The sequence below is a fragment of the Acartia tonsa genome, chromosome 10, assembly GCF_053477335.1.
Source record: "Acartia tonsa isolate MP-2025a chromosome 10, ASM5347733v1, whole genome shotgun sequence".
Lineage (NCBI taxonomy): Eukaryota > Metazoa > Arthropoda > Copepoda > Calanoida > Acartiidae > Acartia > Acartia tonsa.
The window spans coordinates 12,992,460-13,012,974 of record NC_137269.1 but is presented as its reverse complement, the minus strand read 5'-3'; the positions used below and the strand labels follow the sequence as shown (position 1 = coordinate 13,012,974).

General features: G+C 32.4%; 1 protein-coding gene across 3 annotated transcripts in view; it reads left to right on the top strand.

Moving 5' to 3' along the window:
- LOC145329451 (alanine--glyoxylate aminotransferase-like) overlaps window positions 1-11,585 on the top strand; it is a 557,715-nt gene extending 546,130 nt beyond the window's left edge. For 2 of the 3 annotated variants that reach the window (XM_080173607.1, XM_080173605.1), the window contains exons 2-17: window positions 322-360; window positions 3,528-3,589; window positions 3,993-4,067; window positions 4,422-4,463; window positions 5,076-5,242; window positions 5,572-5,671; window positions 6,325-6,400; window positions 6,661-6,768; window positions 6,949-7,025; window positions 7,382-7,460; window positions 7,827-7,932; window positions 8,513-8,612; window positions 9,073-9,122; window positions 9,526-9,571; window positions 10,548-10,601; window positions 11,261-11,585. In XM_080173607.1, the coding sequence (XP_080029733.1) occupies window positions 3,548-3,589; window positions 3,993-4,067; window positions 4,422-4,463; window positions 5,076-5,242; window positions 5,572-5,671; window positions 6,325-6,400; window positions 6,661-6,768; window positions 6,949-7,025; window positions 7,382-7,460; window positions 7,827-7,932; window positions 8,513-8,612; window positions 9,073-9,122; window positions 9,526-9,571; window positions 10,548-10,601; window positions 11,261-11,311 (1,173 nt within the window). In that variant the 5' untranslated portion in view covers window positions 322-360; window positions 3,528-3,547 and the 3' untranslated portion in view covers window positions 11,312-11,585. The remainder of the gene's footprint in view (window positions 1-321; window positions 361-3,527; window positions 3,590-3,992; window positions 4,068-4,421; window positions 4,464-5,075; window positions 5,243-5,571; window positions 5,672-6,324; window positions 6,401-6,660; window positions 6,769-6,948; window positions 7,026-7,381; window positions 7,461-7,826; window positions 7,933-8,512; window positions 8,613-9,072; window positions 9,123-9,525; window positions 9,572-10,547; window positions 10,602-11,260) is intronic. The other variant, XM_080173606.1, reaches the window with a different exon arrangement.
- Window positions 11,586-20,515: the final 8,930 nt, after the last annotated feature.

Sequence of the window (20,515 nt, the reverse complement as noted above, 5' to 3'; positions counted from 1 at the left end):
TGTTTTTGTTTGATATAATTATTCCATCCATCTGATTTTGAGAATAATGAAGTGAAGCATCTCTATAATCAAGTACTAAAAATGTAAGTATTTCTTTAAACAATGTTCTGTATTTATGTAATCTTACAACAAATTCACTTATAATTTTGTTACGACTTATTCATTTACATTCTCCTTATTCATTTCTGACACTCTTCTTAATGTTCGTTTGTCCTGCAATTTTAGTGCTTCGCTTTTATGGACGTTGTCATCCCTGTTTGTTTATTGTCCTATCCCTGAGAGCAATAAAATATTGTTTAAAATTTTAATCTCTTTTTTTAGGAAACCTGTCCCGAACAATCAATTTGTCATTTAAGTTAGGTGAGATTTTCATTTGTTCCATAGTTCAATTATAGTTTGCAAGAAAGATCTTAAATGGCATAACTACAAAAAGTATTTATTAGTCTCAAACTGAAAAATTCGAAATTGAAAAGTCTGAACGAATCATGCTTTTCAAGGGAGCTTTTCAGATGCTCCCCCCCCCCTCTTAATGGTCTACGGTTATTCATTCTAACTCCAAAAATATGTACATTTGGATTATGTAGCAATATTTATTTCAGTTGACCTATCACTGACTATGCATATCATATCAATACGTCCTGTTTAAACCCTCATTTAACAACAAGGACAATTTTGTTAATAAGTATCGCAAGTTCTAAATATCTTATTTAGTACCTGAAAGAGAATGGGGGTTAGAAAGAGATTAAGAAAGAGTGTTAAAGAGGGAGAGAAATAGGACGTTAACTGTTAACACTTAAGGAGCTGTCTGCCTAACACTGCTGTTAATTTGTCAAATATGCCTGTAAGTAGTTGATTCTGCACTAAAACAATTATACCTCTAACCTTTATAACCACTGAGAAAACCTCATTTTTGTTAACTTAATCACAGGTATGGACGAACAGACAGACCAACTACATATAGTTATGGAGTAGCGTTCGCTACTAAAAATTACAATAATATTTTATCAAAATATATTTTTATTTTGTCAATATTAATACGAACTTTAAAGCAGTGTTTATAACGTGCAATTAACCATAAGAAGGAAAATTTATCCACAGAATTGCAGCGCCGCAACACCAAGCTTCCATTTTTAGAGTTGTTAATGATAATAAACAAAATTGCACCTTTTGAAGATTGAAATTTTTGTTTAAAACGTTTAAACAATATGCCAAAATGATATAATTAACATCTTTAAGACAAGACAACCAGTTCTTTTTGTCGTAAGATCTTTTCCTAGAACTCCTAGCCATGAATAGATTGCGAAAAAAATTCTATTATTTTTCATCTTCATGAAAAGGAATTTAGAATAGGCTAAATCTTTCCCGGTAATCTGTTATGTTTTAATAACAATTTAGCACAGTGCAGTGTTTCTGTTGCAAGCGTATTATAAAATATGTACTTTGTTGTTATATTTTCAAAATTAAAGTGTATAAAACAAGGATGACAACATCCATAAAAGCGAAGCTGTTTGATGGTAGGAGAAACGAATCTTTAGCACTTATAAAATGTCAGCACTGAATAATTAGAATATAATTGTATAAAAGTCGAAACAAAATTATAAGTAAATTTGAAAAACTGCTTTAATAAAGGATATTGTTTAAGGACATACTTAAATTTTTAGGACTTGATTAAAGAGATGCTTCGCTTATAACATTGTACTTTGTTGTTATAGGGATCAGTATTCCAAAAATCAGATCAATCGGATAATTTTATCACATAAAAATTAGCTGTTAAAAAAGTTAAAATGGACGTACGGACATTCTGGTAACTATTATAGAGTTCTTTCTAAATTGTACCTAACTACCACAGGAATCACAATGCAAAGTTTGTAATCGATAGAATAATTTTAACCTGTTTAAATTAACTAAAAGAGCTTACTGTCTGTGACGTACGTAATTATACCCTAATTATAGAAAAGCTTCGCTTTTGTTCATACAGAGTAGCTTCGAAAACTTATCTTTGTAAATTATTAAAAGGAAATTGATTTAGGAAAATAATTTGATAAGAAATCTTCAGTTTTTAGCTTTCAGTAGTTATGGTGGTTTATATTCTATACTATTATACAAAGTAGTAAGTTTGTTTGGTTTGTTTTAGCTTAAGATTTCAAGTACTGAACCGATTGAGTTCTCCATTTTAGTGAACCTCATATAGGTTCCTTGTTGGTTTTTTCGTTTGGCTTTAGTCTTTTTTCTTACTGCTTCGAATACAGATCTCCTAGATGCTAGAAGCGTTGCCGCTAGTCCTTTTATATAAAGTAAGTCTGTAGCGAAGGATCTCGATAACTGCTGAACAGATATGGGTCTCCTCTACAGTGATGCTATTTATAGGTCTAGGGAAGATTTTAACTTTTTTTTTTTTGGGGGGGGGGGGAGTGCTTTCAATCCTCCAAAGAAAAATCGCCCACTTCAAGTGCCCCTCTAGGGGTGTAGCCGCTAGTTAACTATATAACTCTCAGCGAAAATAAGGATGACAACATCCATAAAAGCAAACTCATAAATCGTTGGTTTTACCATCTGATTTTAGAGCTACGCCTTTATGAATGTTGTCATCCTCGTTAAAAATTATGTAAAATTCCAATTGTATTCTGAAACAATCTATTTTTCAACATTTATAGATCATTCCTCTTTTAATTGTGTTGCACATGTTATAATCAAATTCATATGATGAAAAAATCAAGTTTTACATATCTAAATAGTTTAAATGTGTAAGGCATTTGTTAAATTATCACGTTTAAGCAATGATATTCCCCTCCTATTTTTAGAATTATAAGAAATATAAGGGGGGGGGGGGGATTTTTTGCTATTTCTAACACCTATGGGGGCCCTTAATCCTGTGGGGCTACCTAAAAATTATTATACATGTCCAATTAAGAACTGATTTAATTCTTAAAGTTATTTTTCAACATGTGAAATTAACTTTTCTCGTGTATTCGATATTAATACTAAAAGCAACAGAATTTAGTGTAGAAAAATCAACAAAACCTTGAACAGCTACTTTGATTATTGTTCATCTGCCAAAGCTGAAGAGCAGCGGTTCTTTTCTTTGAAGTTTATAAGCCACAATTGTGGTTTTGTTTTGAACAACCTTTGACAATAGCAAGCCACTATAAAAGTGAGTCGACTGCTGAGCACTGTACAAGGATCCTACTTAATTTTGTGTACTTTGGAATTGTTATCTATTAATACAAGTTATTATTATATATTCCATCAGTCAGTGTTCAAACTTTGAAGGGTGATGTTATACATAAAAACTTGTTATTAGTTAATTGTTTATATTTTGAGTTTCTAAATGGAATTTAACAAATGTTTATAATTTGATGTACATTATGATTTAATAAAATATTGATTACAATAATAATTCTTTTCATTTTCATTAAAAAAAATTGATAAAAATCTTCTAATCCTAAAAACCAAATCTTTTTGTGCTTTATAAAAAATGTACTACAATATTTAAAAATCTATATTTCATATTTTTATGGCTTTTTCAGGGCTAAGGCAACTCCGAAGAATGTCATCCCTTCCAGTTCCACCACCTCCTTCTCTAGCCGAGGTATTATTTTTATTTTATTTCAGCGAATCTACTCAATAAATAATGAATATGATTAGTTTAGTCAGAAAAATATGCAGTTTTAGTTAGAGTGCAGGACTACTAGAGCGAAACGGAAATGTAGACTACAACAAAAAATTAAACAGAAGCTGTAAAATGGCAGGTGTTGTACATTTAAATAGATGACGGGCCAAGCTAATTATATTCTGGATGTTCATTGATGAAGGGAATCTACACAAAATAATCTGCCATTATCTTAAATAGCAGCTAGGAAAATCACATTTTCTTCATAGCATTGCGGACTTACCGACGCACAGACAAACAAGCTTGACTAAGAGTAATATTTGAGATATTACTTCTTTAATTATAATTTTAAAATTCCTTTCTAAAATTTTTTGTTATCTAGGGTTTGAAGATTCCACAGAAAATATTGGCCGGACCTGGACCTTCAAATGTCTCTGAAAGAGTCTTGCAAGCTCATGTAAGTGATTTTTACAGTTGTGGTTCCCTTAAAATTCCCTGTCGAGCATAGACTCCCTTCCCCTTATTTTAAAATAAGTTAAAAACCAGGGGGGCCGGGGGGGGGGGGAGGGTGATTTTCGTTTGTTTTAGAACTACCCACTACCTTATTTACAGAATTATCAATTTGGGGACCAGTTAAAAAAAGGATGTGTTTGTCACTTTATAGCACACCCCGTGCAAAATAAAATATGGCTGTCTAGAAATGAAAATAATTTAATTAAAGAGCAAAGAAAGTGTTTTAAAAAAATATACATATATGTTAAAAGACCTTTTGTCTTATTAGCTAATTATATTTTCTATTGTATTTTTTTAGGCTCTGCCAACAATTGGCCACCTTCATCCTGAATTTTGCAAGGTAAATTTTTGTTTCAACATTCAAAGCATGTTCCAAAACTGCTCAGATTATGTTACTCTAAATGCCAATTTCTTTTTGGGAGATTTTTAAAATCAATTTTAGTCAGTTACGAGATTACTTTAATAAAATTTTTTGTATGTTAAAGGTTCAAAATTTAGCATTAGGAATTTCTTTGGTAATTAATCTTTAATTATGGCTGTAGTTTTTATGAGGAAATATATCATTTACCAAAGGCCAACTTTTTAAGATTTACCGTCCATTGTTCCATCTCCGAATTTCCGAGAATTATAAAATATACTTAGTATTACATACTCTATGATCCACTTTTTTTTGTCCGTCAGTTTGTCAGTCCGTAACGATGTGGTGGATTTTCTCGGCAGTTATTCAAGATACTTTTTTGAATGTTAACTGTACCAATTTGAGCTTCCAGTTTATAATTTTCTTGGTCTGACAGTCATGCTAAAAAAAAATTTAAAACATCTGAAAGGTTTCGGGATTTTCTAAAATTTTTATTTGTGATTACGTAACACTTGCTCTATAACTCGCTTTTTCCGTATTATTATCCATTTTTTTGTTGCCTCCTCATTATGGATTTTATCATCCTTGTTTTAGGTAATGGATGACATCAAAGCCGGTACCCAGTATATCTTCCAGACCAAGAACGCCATGACCCTGGCCCTGTCAGCCACCGGTCATGCGGGCATGGAGTGTGTGATGACCAACATGTTGGAGCCTGGCAGGACCATCCTCATTGCCAACAATGGTATCTGGGGGGTCAGGTGAACATTATGGTTTATGTTTTTTTTGTTTCTGATTATTATAGTCAACATCCTAAACTAAATGTTTATAATACTAATGTAAATGTAAAAGAATGCAAGGAGGTATGGACTATATTAACTCTGCCAACAGTGCGGGGCCCTGTCCCGATTTTGTATTAGGTCTTTAAAATCAGCTATAACCTATACTTATACAATTGTTAAGTTTAACATATAAAAGATCAATATTTAAAATTTTGAAAACTACATGGTATAAAATAGAAATTTTAAAAATATTGTTTTTAAAAGGCAGAGTGAAAATGTTAAATGTATAAGTATTAAATTTCTTCTAGGTCTAAGGATATGGCAGAAAGACAGGGTGCTACAGTGAAGGAGGTGACGGCTGAAACTGGCAGCAACTTTACTCTGGCTGAACTTGAGGCTGCTGTTAAGGTGAGAGAGAGAGAGAGAATTTCCTAGTCGAATACACCCCCCTCCCTCTTATTTTGAAGTATATTGGAAATTAGGGTAGGCGTTTCTTGCGTTTATTTGTTTATTACTTTAGGTCAGGTTAGGCTAAATAGGTAGCCCTGCAGGGTTAGGACAACTAAGGAATAGGACAATTAGGGTTAGGATCTCCCAGATAGGTTAAGCATAAAAAATAAACTATTTCCCTCCACCCATATTCAATATATTTAAATATATTATAAACAGTGGTGATTTTAGATTTTAATAAGAATTTCAACGAAAGCACCTTAGATAAATGTAAAAAAAGAAGTAGTAAGTATGTTTGTTTAATAAGATCTCACTGCCTGCGAGAATTATTTGTATTTACTTTAAGACATACTAAAGTTTTTAAACAAAAATTTAAATGTGTTGTGCGCCCTTTCCTACCCCCCTCCCCCACCCGCCAACCTTCGTTACTAGAGGATAGAGGCAAATCCACAATTGTTAAAAATATTAAATTGTTTCTGACCCTTTACATTTGATGTTCATGGCATTGAATTAAAAAAAAAGCTATCTACAATTATTCACTTTATTTAATTTTAGTAACTTTTATAGAAAAGAGTAAATATAACAAATTAATGATAAATATTTATTTTCAGGAATACAAGCCTGATATTCTGTTTGTGACCCATGGAGAGAGCAGCACAGGAGTTGTTCAACCTCTGGAGGGAATAGGTAAATTAATAAGATCCACCTAGCGGAAATTATTAAAACTAAATATAACAGAAGTTTGTTTGAATTGTCAGTGCTGTTACCTAGCGGTTTGAATTTTAAATACATATAAAAGATTTTTTTATTCTCTCAATAGTTCATGTTAAAATTTTAGAAAATACATTAAGGTCAATAAGATCTTTACAAATTTCGAATTTCCGTTCTGCTATCTAGTGGATATATTTCAAACTATATATAATTGTAGATAATATTTGTTATTTCAGGTGCAATGTGTCATGCCAACAACTGTCTGTTTGCTGTTGATACTGTTGCTAGCCTTGGTGGGGTTCCTCTTAAAGCTGATGAACTCGACATTGATGTCATTTATACAGGTAGGAAATCTCTTTTAAAACTTACTCTTAGAATAATTGTAATAACGCACTTAGGGAACCTTAACCTTATTTTCAATTTTAGGTTAGATTTAATTGAAGGATACACAATGCTAAAAGTCGTTTGTTGTTCGCTGATCAATTTAGATATTCTAAAATTATAATTGAATATAAAATGTTTAGGTAGCCAGAAAGTTCTTGGAGTCCCACCAGGCACAGCCCCCATCTCTTTTAGCCAGAGAGCTGTAGATAGCTTTAAGGTAAATAATATATGTAGTAAACTTGGGCTATAAATAGGCGTAACCTATTACCATGCTAAATTAAAGTAAAGAATTGTCAGTAAATATCAGAGCATTTCATATACTTAGAACATTTTGTTTTGTCTGAAACTAAAAATCTCAGAAGTGCTGGTCTGAATTGGTTTTTGTCTTTCAGAGAATCTTTACAAATCTTGGTGTGGTTTTTGGCTATTTTACTTCCTACTAAATGCTATTGGTAAAGCAACTTTGAACTAGTGTTATGATAAGGTGAATAATAACTAATGGCATTACATTGCAGTTATAGTTTTTTTGAACAATGCTTATCATACTGTTGTCATAGAATTATTAACTTTCAGAGTAGGACCAGGAAGCCAACCAGTTTCTACCTGGATCTTGACTGGCTGGGAGAATACTGGAACTGCTGGCCAGACAAAGGTAAGTTTCTACCTGGATCTTGACTGGCTGGGAGAATACTGGAACTGCTGGCCAGACAAAGGTTGGTATATATACTGCACATGTAACATGAAATAATACAAACTCATACACGCTCACTTTTGATAGAACACTGGCGTGCACAGGGTTTTGCCAGGGTATTACGGACATCAAGCGAAGTGTTAAGGGGGTGGATACAAGCTACTGGGTGTCCACCACCCTACATTATCAACTTGTCAAAATTGGAAAAAAGCATTCTCTATTAAATTGACTTACGAGGCGAACAAATCTATTTATCTTTCTATCAATCAATTAACAATCTATTAATCAAATATCCCTATCCATTTATTTATCTATGTATGTATCTAGGACGTATTTATCATCACACTGGCCCTGTAAATGCTATGTATGCACTAAGAGAAGGTTTAGCCATAGTAGCTGAAGAAGGTCTTGAAAATTGTTGGAGAAGACACAGGTACTATTTTACTGAAGCTATATTATTAATATTAGGTTTTGCAGTTTTATTCCACCCCTAAAGGGATTGCACGCTCAAACTGTGTCTAAGCCGCTGCAAGGAGCCTATACCTATATAACCTATATTCATCCATTTGAATGAGTCTTACCTAACTTACATATGATAAACATTAAACACTAAGTAGCCAGGGGTAGCTATTTTAAACAACAATTCTGCAAAAAATCACGAAACCTTATAAAATTTCTGGTGGTATATTTTGTTTTTGTCATGTAACTGAAGATTGGTGGGAGAGAAGGGGAGGAAAAGGGGAAGGTGGTTGTGGGAAAATTTTCCTTAAGAGTTGTTTGTCAGAATATAATTCCCTTGTCCCTGCTAAGTAGCCCATCGTAAATTTTCATGGCTGCAACTGTGGAATGCTCGGCTGTTGACTTATTTGCGACTTCAGCTAAGCTGCTAAAAATATATTTGCAGTAGTGGTTAACTTTTCATTTTGACTGACGCAAACATTAGCACGTTAACAAAAACTTTAAAAGTCTCAGTAAGCTACTCTACAAATTACCAACGACTCTTCTCTCATCAGGTTGTGTGCTGACCGTCTGCATGAGGGTATACAGGAGCTTGGTCTCGAATTCTTTGTGGCTGACCCTGATAAACGTCTTCCAACTGTTTCAACTATTATGGTAAAATTCAGGCAGAATTCATTGGAAATTTATAAAGCCTAAATTCCCCTTTCCTCCAATAATTATATCATACACAAAATAGTTGAAGAGGAAGGGGGGTCACTTATCGTTTTTTATAAACTAGTAGCTTTGCCTCTAGATGGGATAGGAATTCCCCCCTCCCTCATTTATTTGTGACGTTTTTTCTTTTCTTTTTTTTTTGAGAGGGAGGGGGATTTTTTTTAATAGAAACTTTATACTGCAGGGATTTGGGGTCCTCCATACTTTTTCTCAGGAGGGGTGTCTTACCATCAAAGAAATAGCCTTCGTATCATATGTTCCCTGAAAAGTAAAGCGGTCCAGTGGTTAGCAAGAAATTAAGCGTCATCCGGACAGTCGGACAGACAGATATAATTATATTTTGTGCTGTTACTTGTTTAAACTTTTTAACTAAAAAAAACTTATTAGATTTTTAATTAAGGTTCCAGAAGGCGTGAAATGGAATGAAGTTACTGCATACTGCATGAAAAAGTAATAAACATGTATTTTAAACTGTATTTTATTCGTCCGTCAATCCGCAAACGGTTAATTAGACATATTAGTATTGTCCTATCGATTTCAAACTCGGCATACTGATTCCTGTAACAGTTAAGTAATATTTAGAGAGCATAGCATCTCGACAATCGTTACCAAAAATTTCCCACATCCATTTAAAACATGGTGAATTTTACCTTTTTTTAAATTGGATAATGATTCAAAGTGAAATAAGGTACTAAATCATAAGCAAAGCATCTCTTTGATTAAGTCCAATTTTATCCAATTTTTTAGACTTAAAATTAATATTCTGCTCATTCGTTTGTGTCATATTATAGAGCTTTTCTTGTCACCCTTGTCATTTTACTTATTTTAAGACTTTGATTTTGATTATTTGTAGTGATCTGGTAGAGATTGCTGGAGGTCTTGGTCCTTCTGCTGGAAAGGTAATTCATAAAGTTTAAAGTTGATTATAACTTAACTTATACAGGTCTCCAAAGTTTTATAAACGCATTCTTTCATACTATGGTTCAAACTTTTGGGGACTTCTAATTAATCTTGATTTGGTAGAACAAAAACTTGTCCTTGGACAATTTCGATTTACAAAACGAATAATTTTGTTAATAATAATTAAGTTGTATTCTTAAGTTACTCTTCAATTATCTTATTCTTTGAGATAATCCGTTTATATGTACGATAATCTTCCAAAGGGAAATCGCCCATACAAAAAATACACCCCCCCTCCCCACTTCAAGTGCCCTTTTAGACATACTCTGCACTGCTATAATCGACCTGACTACGATGGCCTTCTATCTCTCTCTGTATAAAGATCTAATCTAACTTCACCTATAACCAACCAATCTACTAACTGTATTTTACAGCTTTGTTATAACTCCGCTACTAATGGTCATAAATATTTTTTAAATTTAATAATAAGGGGCGTCGTAGCTCAGTGGTAACGCACTGAGTTACGGTGATGAGATTTCGAGTTCTAGTCCCCATGTGGCAACTCGAATTTCTCAGTTGAATACATTCACGCAACTTCCCCTGGTTGTGTAAGAAGGGGATTATTGAGTAAGTTTGGATACTTAATAGTCAAGTACATAATATCAGTACTACCCTTATCCCAAGCTCCTCTGCCGAGAGCGTCATTCATTACGGTGACTTAATTTGGGACACCTGCCATACTCGGCGAGGGTGAGGTAATAATGAGTAGCTCTCATGAGACAGCGGGTCAAGTCATAATGTGCTTGAACGTGGAGCTTGATAGCCCTAGTGGCTATACAAAAGTGTCTCCGCCTACTCCATGACTACTTAGGTCCAAACCCTAAGAGACTATGGCTTATCAATCAAAATTTAATAATCACTAAACCTTTAACCAATTTTATTCTATTTTTTATTAATTTGATCTGTAATGTAAAGGTTTGGAGAATTGGAGTTATGGGTAACAACGCCAGTATCAAGGTTGTTAATCAGGTATCACTTTTAAAATTATTATTTCAAGGTTATCAATCAGGTACAACTTATAAAAATATTATTATAAGGATGTCAATCAAACTATGCTCTTATCCTATACATTAAATATCCTAATACCCCCACAAAATATTTTTTTTTCGTTTTCCAACTTTATATTGCACAAACAAAATGTGAGTTTTTACCCTGTCTCCCCCCCCCCCCCCCTCCTCATAATGATTTTAGAGGGGAGGGAATCACTCTACCTGTTTAAATTAAGACCCCAGGGTAAACTTTTTAGGGGTTGATAATTAGCCAACAAAGTTCCTAATATTAATACTTCTATAATACAAAGTAGAATGATGTCTGTCCGTCCCTTAAAATCTCGGTAACCACTGAACCGATCGGATTCTACTCTTCAGGGAACATACCTACTGGTCCTGTGGTGGTTCTAGGCTATTTTCTTGGGGGATGGGACACACCCAACCCCCCAAAAAACAAAAAAATCCCCCCCATTCTTTTTTGATGAAGATTTCCTTGGTCTTTTCTGAATTTCGCCAAAAAATGTTTTGATCACCTCTGGGGGCAAAGCCCCTAGAGGCTAGGGGCGAAGCCGCTAGTATAGAAATAAACTAATAATTTCATTTTTTATTTTAGCATGTTTAGGTATTTTTTATTTTCAGGTTTTGGACAGCTTCGGAAGAGCATTGGCCAGCGTTGGATGGAAGAAATAAGAAAGTTCATTTACAGCTTTTAATTCACATTTGGATCATTTTTTCTATTTTTTGCAAAATAATAATAAAAAAATGTTTGAAAAAAAAGTTTTCTTTAACTGCGTTGTATTTGGCTATATTTTATTAGCTTCAAAAAAATATAAATATATTTTTGTTTGTTTTAAATATAAATTTATATAGCTGTGAATTAATGAGAGAGAAATTTGTGAAAACAATTCATGAAATCACACTTTGCATTTATTTCTAATTTCATTAATAAATCATTGAAAATGTTTCTTTGTTTTCTCTTCTTTAGAATTTTTCTTAAATAAATGAATTAAATTGAATTCGGATTAGCCGAAGTCGCAACATTTGTTAGAATGGCGCTGGCAAGCACTTCAGCTTTTTAGTAGCTAAGCTGCTCTATAATCATCTTTGTACGTTCGTCCATCCGTAACGTAAAATATGATTTTCTCCGCGGTTATTTATTATAGACGGCTGACCGTCCGTCCGTCCGTAATGGATAGCTTTTTTCGTTCATTTAGGCATGTTAGAATTGTCCTATCGATTTCAAATTTTGCATGGTGATTCCTTTATTAGTTAGGTACGATTTAGAAAGCGTAGCAGCTCTATAATCATTACATGTTGATTTTTTTACTTTTTTAACAGCAAACTTTTATGTGATCTAATCATCCGATTGATCTGATTTTTGGTATATTGATTCCTGGGACAACAAAGTATAATGTTATAAGCGAAACATATCTATAATCAAGTCCTAAATATGAAAGTATGTCCAATGTCCATGAACATTATCCTGTATAAAGCAGTTTTTCAACAAATTTACTTACAATTTTGCTTCGACTCTTATACATTTATATTCTGATTATTCAGTTCTGACACAATATAAGTGTTCATGTCCGTTTGTCCTACCGTTTCAGTGCTTCGCTTTTATGGATGTTGTCATCCTTGTTTTTATACAGACACCACTTAATACGTGATGCACATCTGTATTAAACTCACATTTTCTTTGCTAATCTTCGTTTGATTGTTTAAGCTTCGCTGTTATTGACGTTTTCACACTTGTTTGAAATACAATTTTCATTTTAAAAGTGTTTGGGCAGACTAATAATTAGATGTACTTAGTTGAAAATACATTATTAAATAAAGTTTATTAGAGCTATGTATATGTACAAAAAAACAAGGATGACAACATCCATAAAAGCGAAGCACTGAAACCGTAGGACAAACGGACATTAACACTTGTATAGTTTCAGAAATGAATAATCCTAATATAAATGTATAAGAGTCAAAGCAAAATTATAAGTAAATTTGTTAAAAAACTGCTTGATACAGGAAAATGTTTATGGACATACTTACATTTTTAGGACTTGATTATAGAGTTGCTTCGTTTATTACATTATACTTTGTTGTCCCAGGAATCAAAATACCAAAAATCAGATCAATCCGATGATTAGATCACATAAAAATTTGATGTTAAAAAAGTAAAAAAATCAACATGTTTAAAATGGACGTACGGACATTTTGGTAATGATTATAGAGTTGCTACGCTTTCTAAATCGTACCTAACTGCTAAAGGAATCACCATGCAAAATTTGAAATCGATAGGACAATTCTAACATGCCTAAATTAACGAAAAAAGCTATCCGTTACGGACGGACGGACGTACGGAGTGACGGACGGACGGACGGACGAATGGACGGATGGACGGACGGACCGACCCTAATTATAGAAAAGCTTCGCTTTTAATAAGCAAAACAAGCTTTTTTGACAGTGATTAAACAACGATGACATCATATATATGTGGGAGCCGAAGAGAAGGGGTATTCTCCTTCTTTGATAAAAATGGGGTCCTGTAAAGCATTTATTTAGAGGAACTAAATTTCTTTCATGGGATAGTCTTTTAGAAGGGTTCTAAATCTCGGATTTTAAAAGCAAAGAACTTTTCCAACTCAGATATTGTTTTAACAAATATGACAGCATCCATAAAAGCGAAGCACTGAAACAAAAGGACATTAACACTTGTATAGTGAACTGAATAATCAGAATATAAATGTAAAAGAGTAAAAGCAAAATTGTAAGTAAATTTGTTGAAAAACTGCTTGATACAGGATAATGTTTATGAACATACTTACATTTTTAGTACTTGATTATAGAGTTGCTTCACTTATAACATTATGCTTTGTTGTCCCAGGAATAAATATACCAAAATTCAGATCAATCGGATCACATAAAAATTATATTAACAGTTGGGCCCCGGGGCTAGCAAAACAGGTTTAAATATTATAATTTAATAACCGCAGAAAGCTGTATAATACAATTCGATAAATTAAAATAACTATTCTCAGTAATAAATAATTTTAATTTTAGCATGTAATGCTAAAATGAAATGCTTGATACCCGCTATTTTATTTCCATACTTTAAAGCATCATTCATGTCGTGTTAAGGTAAGAGTCTCTCTCTTCCAAAATTTCATTTTCCCCACTTAAACTTGTTTCTAAGGATAGTTTTTCTAATTCACAAAATCGCGAAGAAATAATTGTACTTGTTTATTATCTGTGATGTTAAGGCTAGTTTTGTTCTTGGACCCAGTTTTAGCCTGTTGAGCGATTCCATCTCTTCCTACTTTCCCTTTTCTTTTATACCCCCACCCCCTCTCCAATTTTAGTGTATCTCTGCTCCCCCCATGCGCCCCATGAGTCCACCACGAGTTATTGAGCTCACCAAGGACGTTCCCTCAAAACACCACATTTTTAGCATATTTGTTCTTTTAGGAATGAGTTTAGTCTCATCAGGGACGTCCAAGGGGATGGGTGGCTGTAAAGGGGTGACTACCCCCCCCCCCCAAATTTTTGTTTTAAATTTCCTCTCCCCCAAATAAAAAAAGCTTGGACGAACTTGACATCATGATATATAAAGATCACACCTCCCCCCCCTAAGTAAAAAATCTTGGACGTCCTCGGTTATCATGGTGAACTAATATTACAATAAACGGCTCACATTAAGAATCCAACCCTCAAAATGGTTACTGTGAAGAAAGCCAGCCTCAAATGTCTTAATGTAAAGAAAGCTACCCACAAATAGGATATTTCTATATTATCAGAATAAATATAATAACGAGAAATAAGAGAGAAGTGGTTATCAGTGATCAACATACCATTTGTGTGAAAGAACTATATATTTTTTACCATTATTGTATGTATACCCCCAGAAAGTTCCCTGTGCGGGTGTGTGCATGCCCAAGATTTCACCTCACATGGCCTGATAATGGCCCACCCACTCCCTTCCGCATGGGGGCACAGTGCACAAACATATTTTAACGGAATTCTTTATGACTTTTATGGAAATTTTGTTTAGAACCTAATTTTTCTTATTATAAAGCTAGAATTAAATTAAATTAAATTTCCTGTCTTTTAATATAATTAAAACAGCAAGTTCTTTATGTCTGATGCTTTGGACTTTGGAAGATATACTTTTCAGGGAATTTTTATTCATGTCTTTGTGTGGTTTTAGGCTATTTTACTGATCTCCTCTAGATGGTGGGGAAAAGTATTCGGTAATCTTGAAAAAAGATAAATGAAATTTTGTTTAAAAACCAACTTCTATGCAGTAAATTTCTCAAGCTATATAAGCATATACTACATTAGATGGCCAAGTTTGGTAAATTTGATTTTTAACTTTTCAACTATGCTACTTTGAATACAAATTAAGAACCAAAAGTTTAAAATGAATTTTAATGAAAATCATTTAAAACAAAATTGTTATAATTTTATTTTGTTTTCTTGGCCACCTTAGCACAGTTTGATTTAACTGTTTCTATAGGTTAGAACTCCACATATTTTCTCTCTTCCCTTTCTTTGCCATTATTTTTTTACTTCTTCCCTCCCAAGCTGTCTTTTATCAAACAAATGAGAAAGAAAAATGATCCTTTATCATGAGCAACATTGTCTTGAAAAATTATGATTAATTTAATTTGACTTAATATAGAAAAAATTCCAGATTTGTAAAACTCCCTCTTAAAGCCTTCCCCTTTAATATTTTCTCTTTGATTGTAAGTCTTAGTCTTACTCTTTGGAGTGCCCAAATTATATTCATATTCATTTTTTCCTTTACTCTACTCCGTTACATATGAGTCTGACTGAAAAAAGTCTTTTATTAAGTTATATCTTTACATTAAAGACGCCAAAATAGAACGGAAAAATGCCTTAAATAGGAAAGAAAAGACTAAATTTAATAAATTGCTTAAGGGTGATTGAACTTTTGAATTTGTGATATTCATAGAAGGCAAGAAGATTTCAACCTCAGCGCGCAAAAACAACGATTAAAGTGATTAAAAACAAACAAAGAAGAAGAAATTGATTAAGTATATAATAGTTATTAACTGCATCGTATTACAGGCAGCTTTCCACACGGATATTAAAATGAAAAATAATAAATTTCAAACAAGTTTTGTTAGCCACGAGGGGCCGAAGTCCCGTGCTTATAAAATTGGTAATAATATTATTATTTTTTATTTTAATATTCGTGGAATATTTTCTCTAATGCAGGATTTTCCAGTATGACTGAGAACCGGTTCTAATCCAGAGGATATCAATCTGTTTTTTGAAGCCATACTGGAAAAGTATTTAATTGAATACTTTCATAGTACAATAAAATCACTCAACAATACCAAAGTATTTTCAAATTTTAAACTTATTATTAATTTATTTTTTGTAGATTGTTTAACACTAGTAGTACACTTATTTGTTAATAACCAACAATTTTCATTATTGAATTTTAGATTTAAAATTGTCACCATCAAATGACTGCAAATCGTTAGAGTAACCACGCTTGTCTAGGAATTTAACGGTGGACGATATACTTCCCCAATGCTGATTAACAAAGTTACCCCTTCTGCAGATTAAAATCATTGAAAAGTTTGGGCACTTTTTGGTTTAGAAAACAAAATTCAATGAACGTTTCCAGAGTGAGCCAACGAAAACGATAATTTGGTACCAGGGAAATTTATATTCCAATGTCCTCTCCCTCCATAGAAAATTGTAATTTTTTTTGAGTGCGCATATTTAAGTACATCCTATTCTATATTTTACAATCCATTTGAAATATCAGTTATATAGTCCAATGATAGGTGCATATTACTTTACTATTTTATACTTCAACATAAAGATAATATTATAGCGAATCTTTTCTACAATTAAGTGTGAGCTTAAGACCTTCACAGCATTACACATGTGAATCTATAGTAATTACTTAATCACTAAGAAACCTTGTATAATTAGTTTATTCGTAGGTCACTTTAAATTCAAGTTTTATTATAGTTTTTGGAATAGTGCAGGTATGCGGAATTAAGGGGGGAGTATAAGAGGTGCCAACACCCCTGTAAAACATGATTTTATGTAGGTCTAAAGGCTTCACACACCCCTGCTGTACACTCCACAAATTTGACATTATCTTAGAATGTCAAATTAAAGATTATTATACATTTACTTATAATGTTTGTATGTCTATTGCCCGGAAGTGCCATAAACTAAAATCTTGCAATAAAAATGTCCAAATACTAGCTCAAAGCAAAATTCCTGCTTGCCTGAGTCAAGACAAAACTCCCTTTCTTTTATTTAATACATCCTGTTAGAAAATTAAGTATGCTAAAATGATTTAAAAATCACATAAATCTTGCATCCCAAGTCTTTTAGCTTTTTAAAAGTTTCACATAGGCGTCAAAAGAGTATAAACAACTGCACAAAACTGGATATTGTAGGTAGCCTCGCTTATAACATTGTGCCTCACCGTAACAGGAATCAACAAATCAAACTTTGTAGTTACATAGCGTTGTATAGATTTACATTGTTATTATTTTAAAAATGCTGCTGAGTGTTGATTTTTTTCCTAGTTATAATTCCTTATTATTGCAGGAATATTCAAATCTTCTAAAAAATCAAAAGTATAATTCTACTGCAAACAAACAGACACATGATAAATGTATAAAAGTTTGCCTTTTATGACAATATTTGGAAAACGTGTTATTAAAAGAACATCTTAAACATAAAAACATTGAAATAATAAAAAAATTTGACAAGAGAAAAAATTGAGAAAGGCTTAAGTAAAAATATTTGTTAAGCGTGAAAACAGGATTTCTTGTGATATTATCTGGGAGACGGACAGATAGTCACATTGTTAAATTAGATTTCAAATATTTTATATTGATGCAAATACCTGTATAAGATAAAAAAAATTTACGTCGCTTTTGCACAATATGGCCAGTTGAGTACTGATAGTAAATAGGAGGTAGTTTTGTTTATTACTTTAGGTCAGGTCAGGTTAGGTTATATTGGGCTCTGGGTAGCCTTGCTGGGTTAGAGCATAAGAAACACAAACCCATATTTCTTATTTACAATTTTTTTAAATTTAGGGGGAGGGGGGGTTATCAGTCCTCAAAAGGCAAGTAACTAATTTTTTTTTCAAATTTTTGTATATCTAAATATATTTGACTTATCCATTAATATCATAAGCAAGTTTGTTAGCCTATTAACTGTTAAGTATCATTATAATTTTATAAACTTTTATATTAACAAAATTTGTCAGATTCATTGGCATTGCTTCTTTATATGTTATGGATGTCCGTCACAGTTTATGGCGTTGCTACAAAAGACCTATTCTACAAAAGACCTACCCCTACAAAAGGTCTACTCTACAAAAGACCTACCCCTACATAAGACCTACTCTTCAAAATACCTACCCCTACATAAGACCTACGAATATATTGTTATATAAACATCAAATTTATTAATAAAGTAATACATAATCAATACATGGCCGCAGCGCTCGGCCTACTTGCCTGCCTAGCCGCGGGCGCTCGGCCCCCTTGCCTATAACCTAACCTAACCTTACCTAAATATTGTAAAAAAAAATATTAAAAGAAGGTGTATCAACTTTTTTTTTTATAGCTAGCCGGCTCTTTTAGTAAGTAGTAGATGTAAAATTTTTCATAGAATTCAGATATGCAATCGTTTTTTTTGTAGACCTCTTATTTTTTAAGTAATTTAAGTTTTTAAAAAAAGATTAAGATTTTAAGATTTTAAGGTACTAAAATGCAACAAAAAAAAGAAAGAAAATGTCCATTATGTACAAAAATAGTAAGATCTTTAATTTGACACCTTACTTTTTGAATTTTGTCAGGTAATTATTAAAAAAATTGATTTTTTTAAACCCACGAGAATAAAAACTTTGAACTTAATTTTATCATTTCGCAGGTAAAAAAATATGGGTTAATATATACCTTTAGAATCAGAAAAATATTACGAATCCATTGTAAGCAAAATTGAAAAAAAGTAAAAAAATAAAAAAAAACAAATGGCCAATTATATTTTTTGTTCAGGCAACACTGTCGTCTTCCCTTTTTTACCCCCTCTTTACCCCCTCTTTACCCCCTTCCCATTTTTATACTCAATTCAAGAATTAAGACGTTGCCTGTATAATATAATATGATATTTTCATATAATTCCTTTTACTGTAGTTTATATACTATATTGTAAACTTTTTATTTCAATTTTGCTTAGAAAGGATTTGTAATACTTTTCTCATTCTAACAGTATATATAATGCCTATTTCTTATGCCTGGGGAATAAAAAAAAATAAGTTCGAAGTTTTTATTCTCGTGGGTTTTAAAAAATCGATTTTTTCGATAATTACCTGACAGAATTGAAAAAGTAAGGTGTCAAATTAAAGATCTTACTATTTTTGTTCATAATGGCCATTTTCTTTCTTTTTTTGTTGCATTTTAGTACTTTAAAATCGACCTAATTTTTTTTTAAAAACTTAAATTACTTAAAAAATAAGAGGTCTACAAAAAAACCGATTGCATATTTGAATTCTATGAAAAATTTTACATCTACTACTTACTAAAAGAGCCGGCTAGCTATAAAAAAAAAAGTTGATACACCTTCTTTGAAAAAAATCTACCAACCACTTTTTGTAAATCAACGAAATCCTAAAATATAATTAAGTTAATGTACGATAAACATTCATACATTATTACATATAAGTTAGGTTAGGTTATAGGCAAGGGGGCCGAGCGCCCGCGGCTAGGCAGGCCAGGGGGCCGAGCTCTGCGGCCATGACCTTCTAGCATTACGATTTTTTGTAGAGTATGTCTTTTGTAGGCGTTGGTCTTTTGTAGAGTAGGTCTTTTGTAGGCGTTGGTCTTTTGTAAAACCGACGAGTAGGTCTTTTGTAGAGTAGGTCTTTTGTAGCAACGCCCAGTTTATAATGGCAGTTTAAAAGAAATCTTTTATCATAGTTATATTCTTTAGCGTTATTCATAAATGTTTTGGGGGCTAAATGCAAAAGTTTCAAATATTGTGGATGACCAATAGGTTGTATATTACTTTAAGATAATTTGTGTATAATTTCAGTTAACTAATGAATCTAAATTTTTGGAGTCCTTATCATTTATTTTCTTAACACAGTTGAAAAAAAATTCACCAAGAAAAATATAAAAAAAAAATAATATTTCTTTTTTTTGTATCAAATAAGGATAATTTTAGAACAGAAAATAAAAAAAAGGATGACAACATCCACAAGTAAAGAAGGAAATCCTGGAATGGACTAACAGACAAAGTGAGTTATAGAGCAGATGTTCAGTTGTCATGGCAAAGAAAAGAAAGAGAGAGAATATGCAAAAAAATGTAAGAATTTCGAACCCTTTAAAAATTTGGCTTATGTCTTTTTAAAAGATATGATCGACTGTTAGACGGACAAAGCAATGTATAGACTTGATGCCCATATGTCCTAGGAATCTTCACTGAAAATTCCAACTGTATGTTATCATAAGGGTAAAGACAATAGTTAAGATATGTGGCTTTAAATTTTGACTACCAATATAATTTACAGTCTAATATCCCCTTCCTCCCTGCGTGTGGACGTTTGACTTCCAGAATATTCTCCTGTGTGCTGGTTGCATGACTTTCAGTTCAGCCATAACGACTTCACTGTGCAAGTTTTTATAATAATTTAGGGATAAGAAAATTATAGAAAAGATAGGTTTAAAACAAGTATTGTATTGTTTGAATCTTATCATATCTAACTTGGGTTATATGCCAAAAAACATTTGCAGAAGTTTTCAAAAACTTTGACAAGATTTTTCTACAAAAGAAAATCATCCTTCTATCAACCGGTTACACATACCCCCCCTTCATTTAAAATTTTAA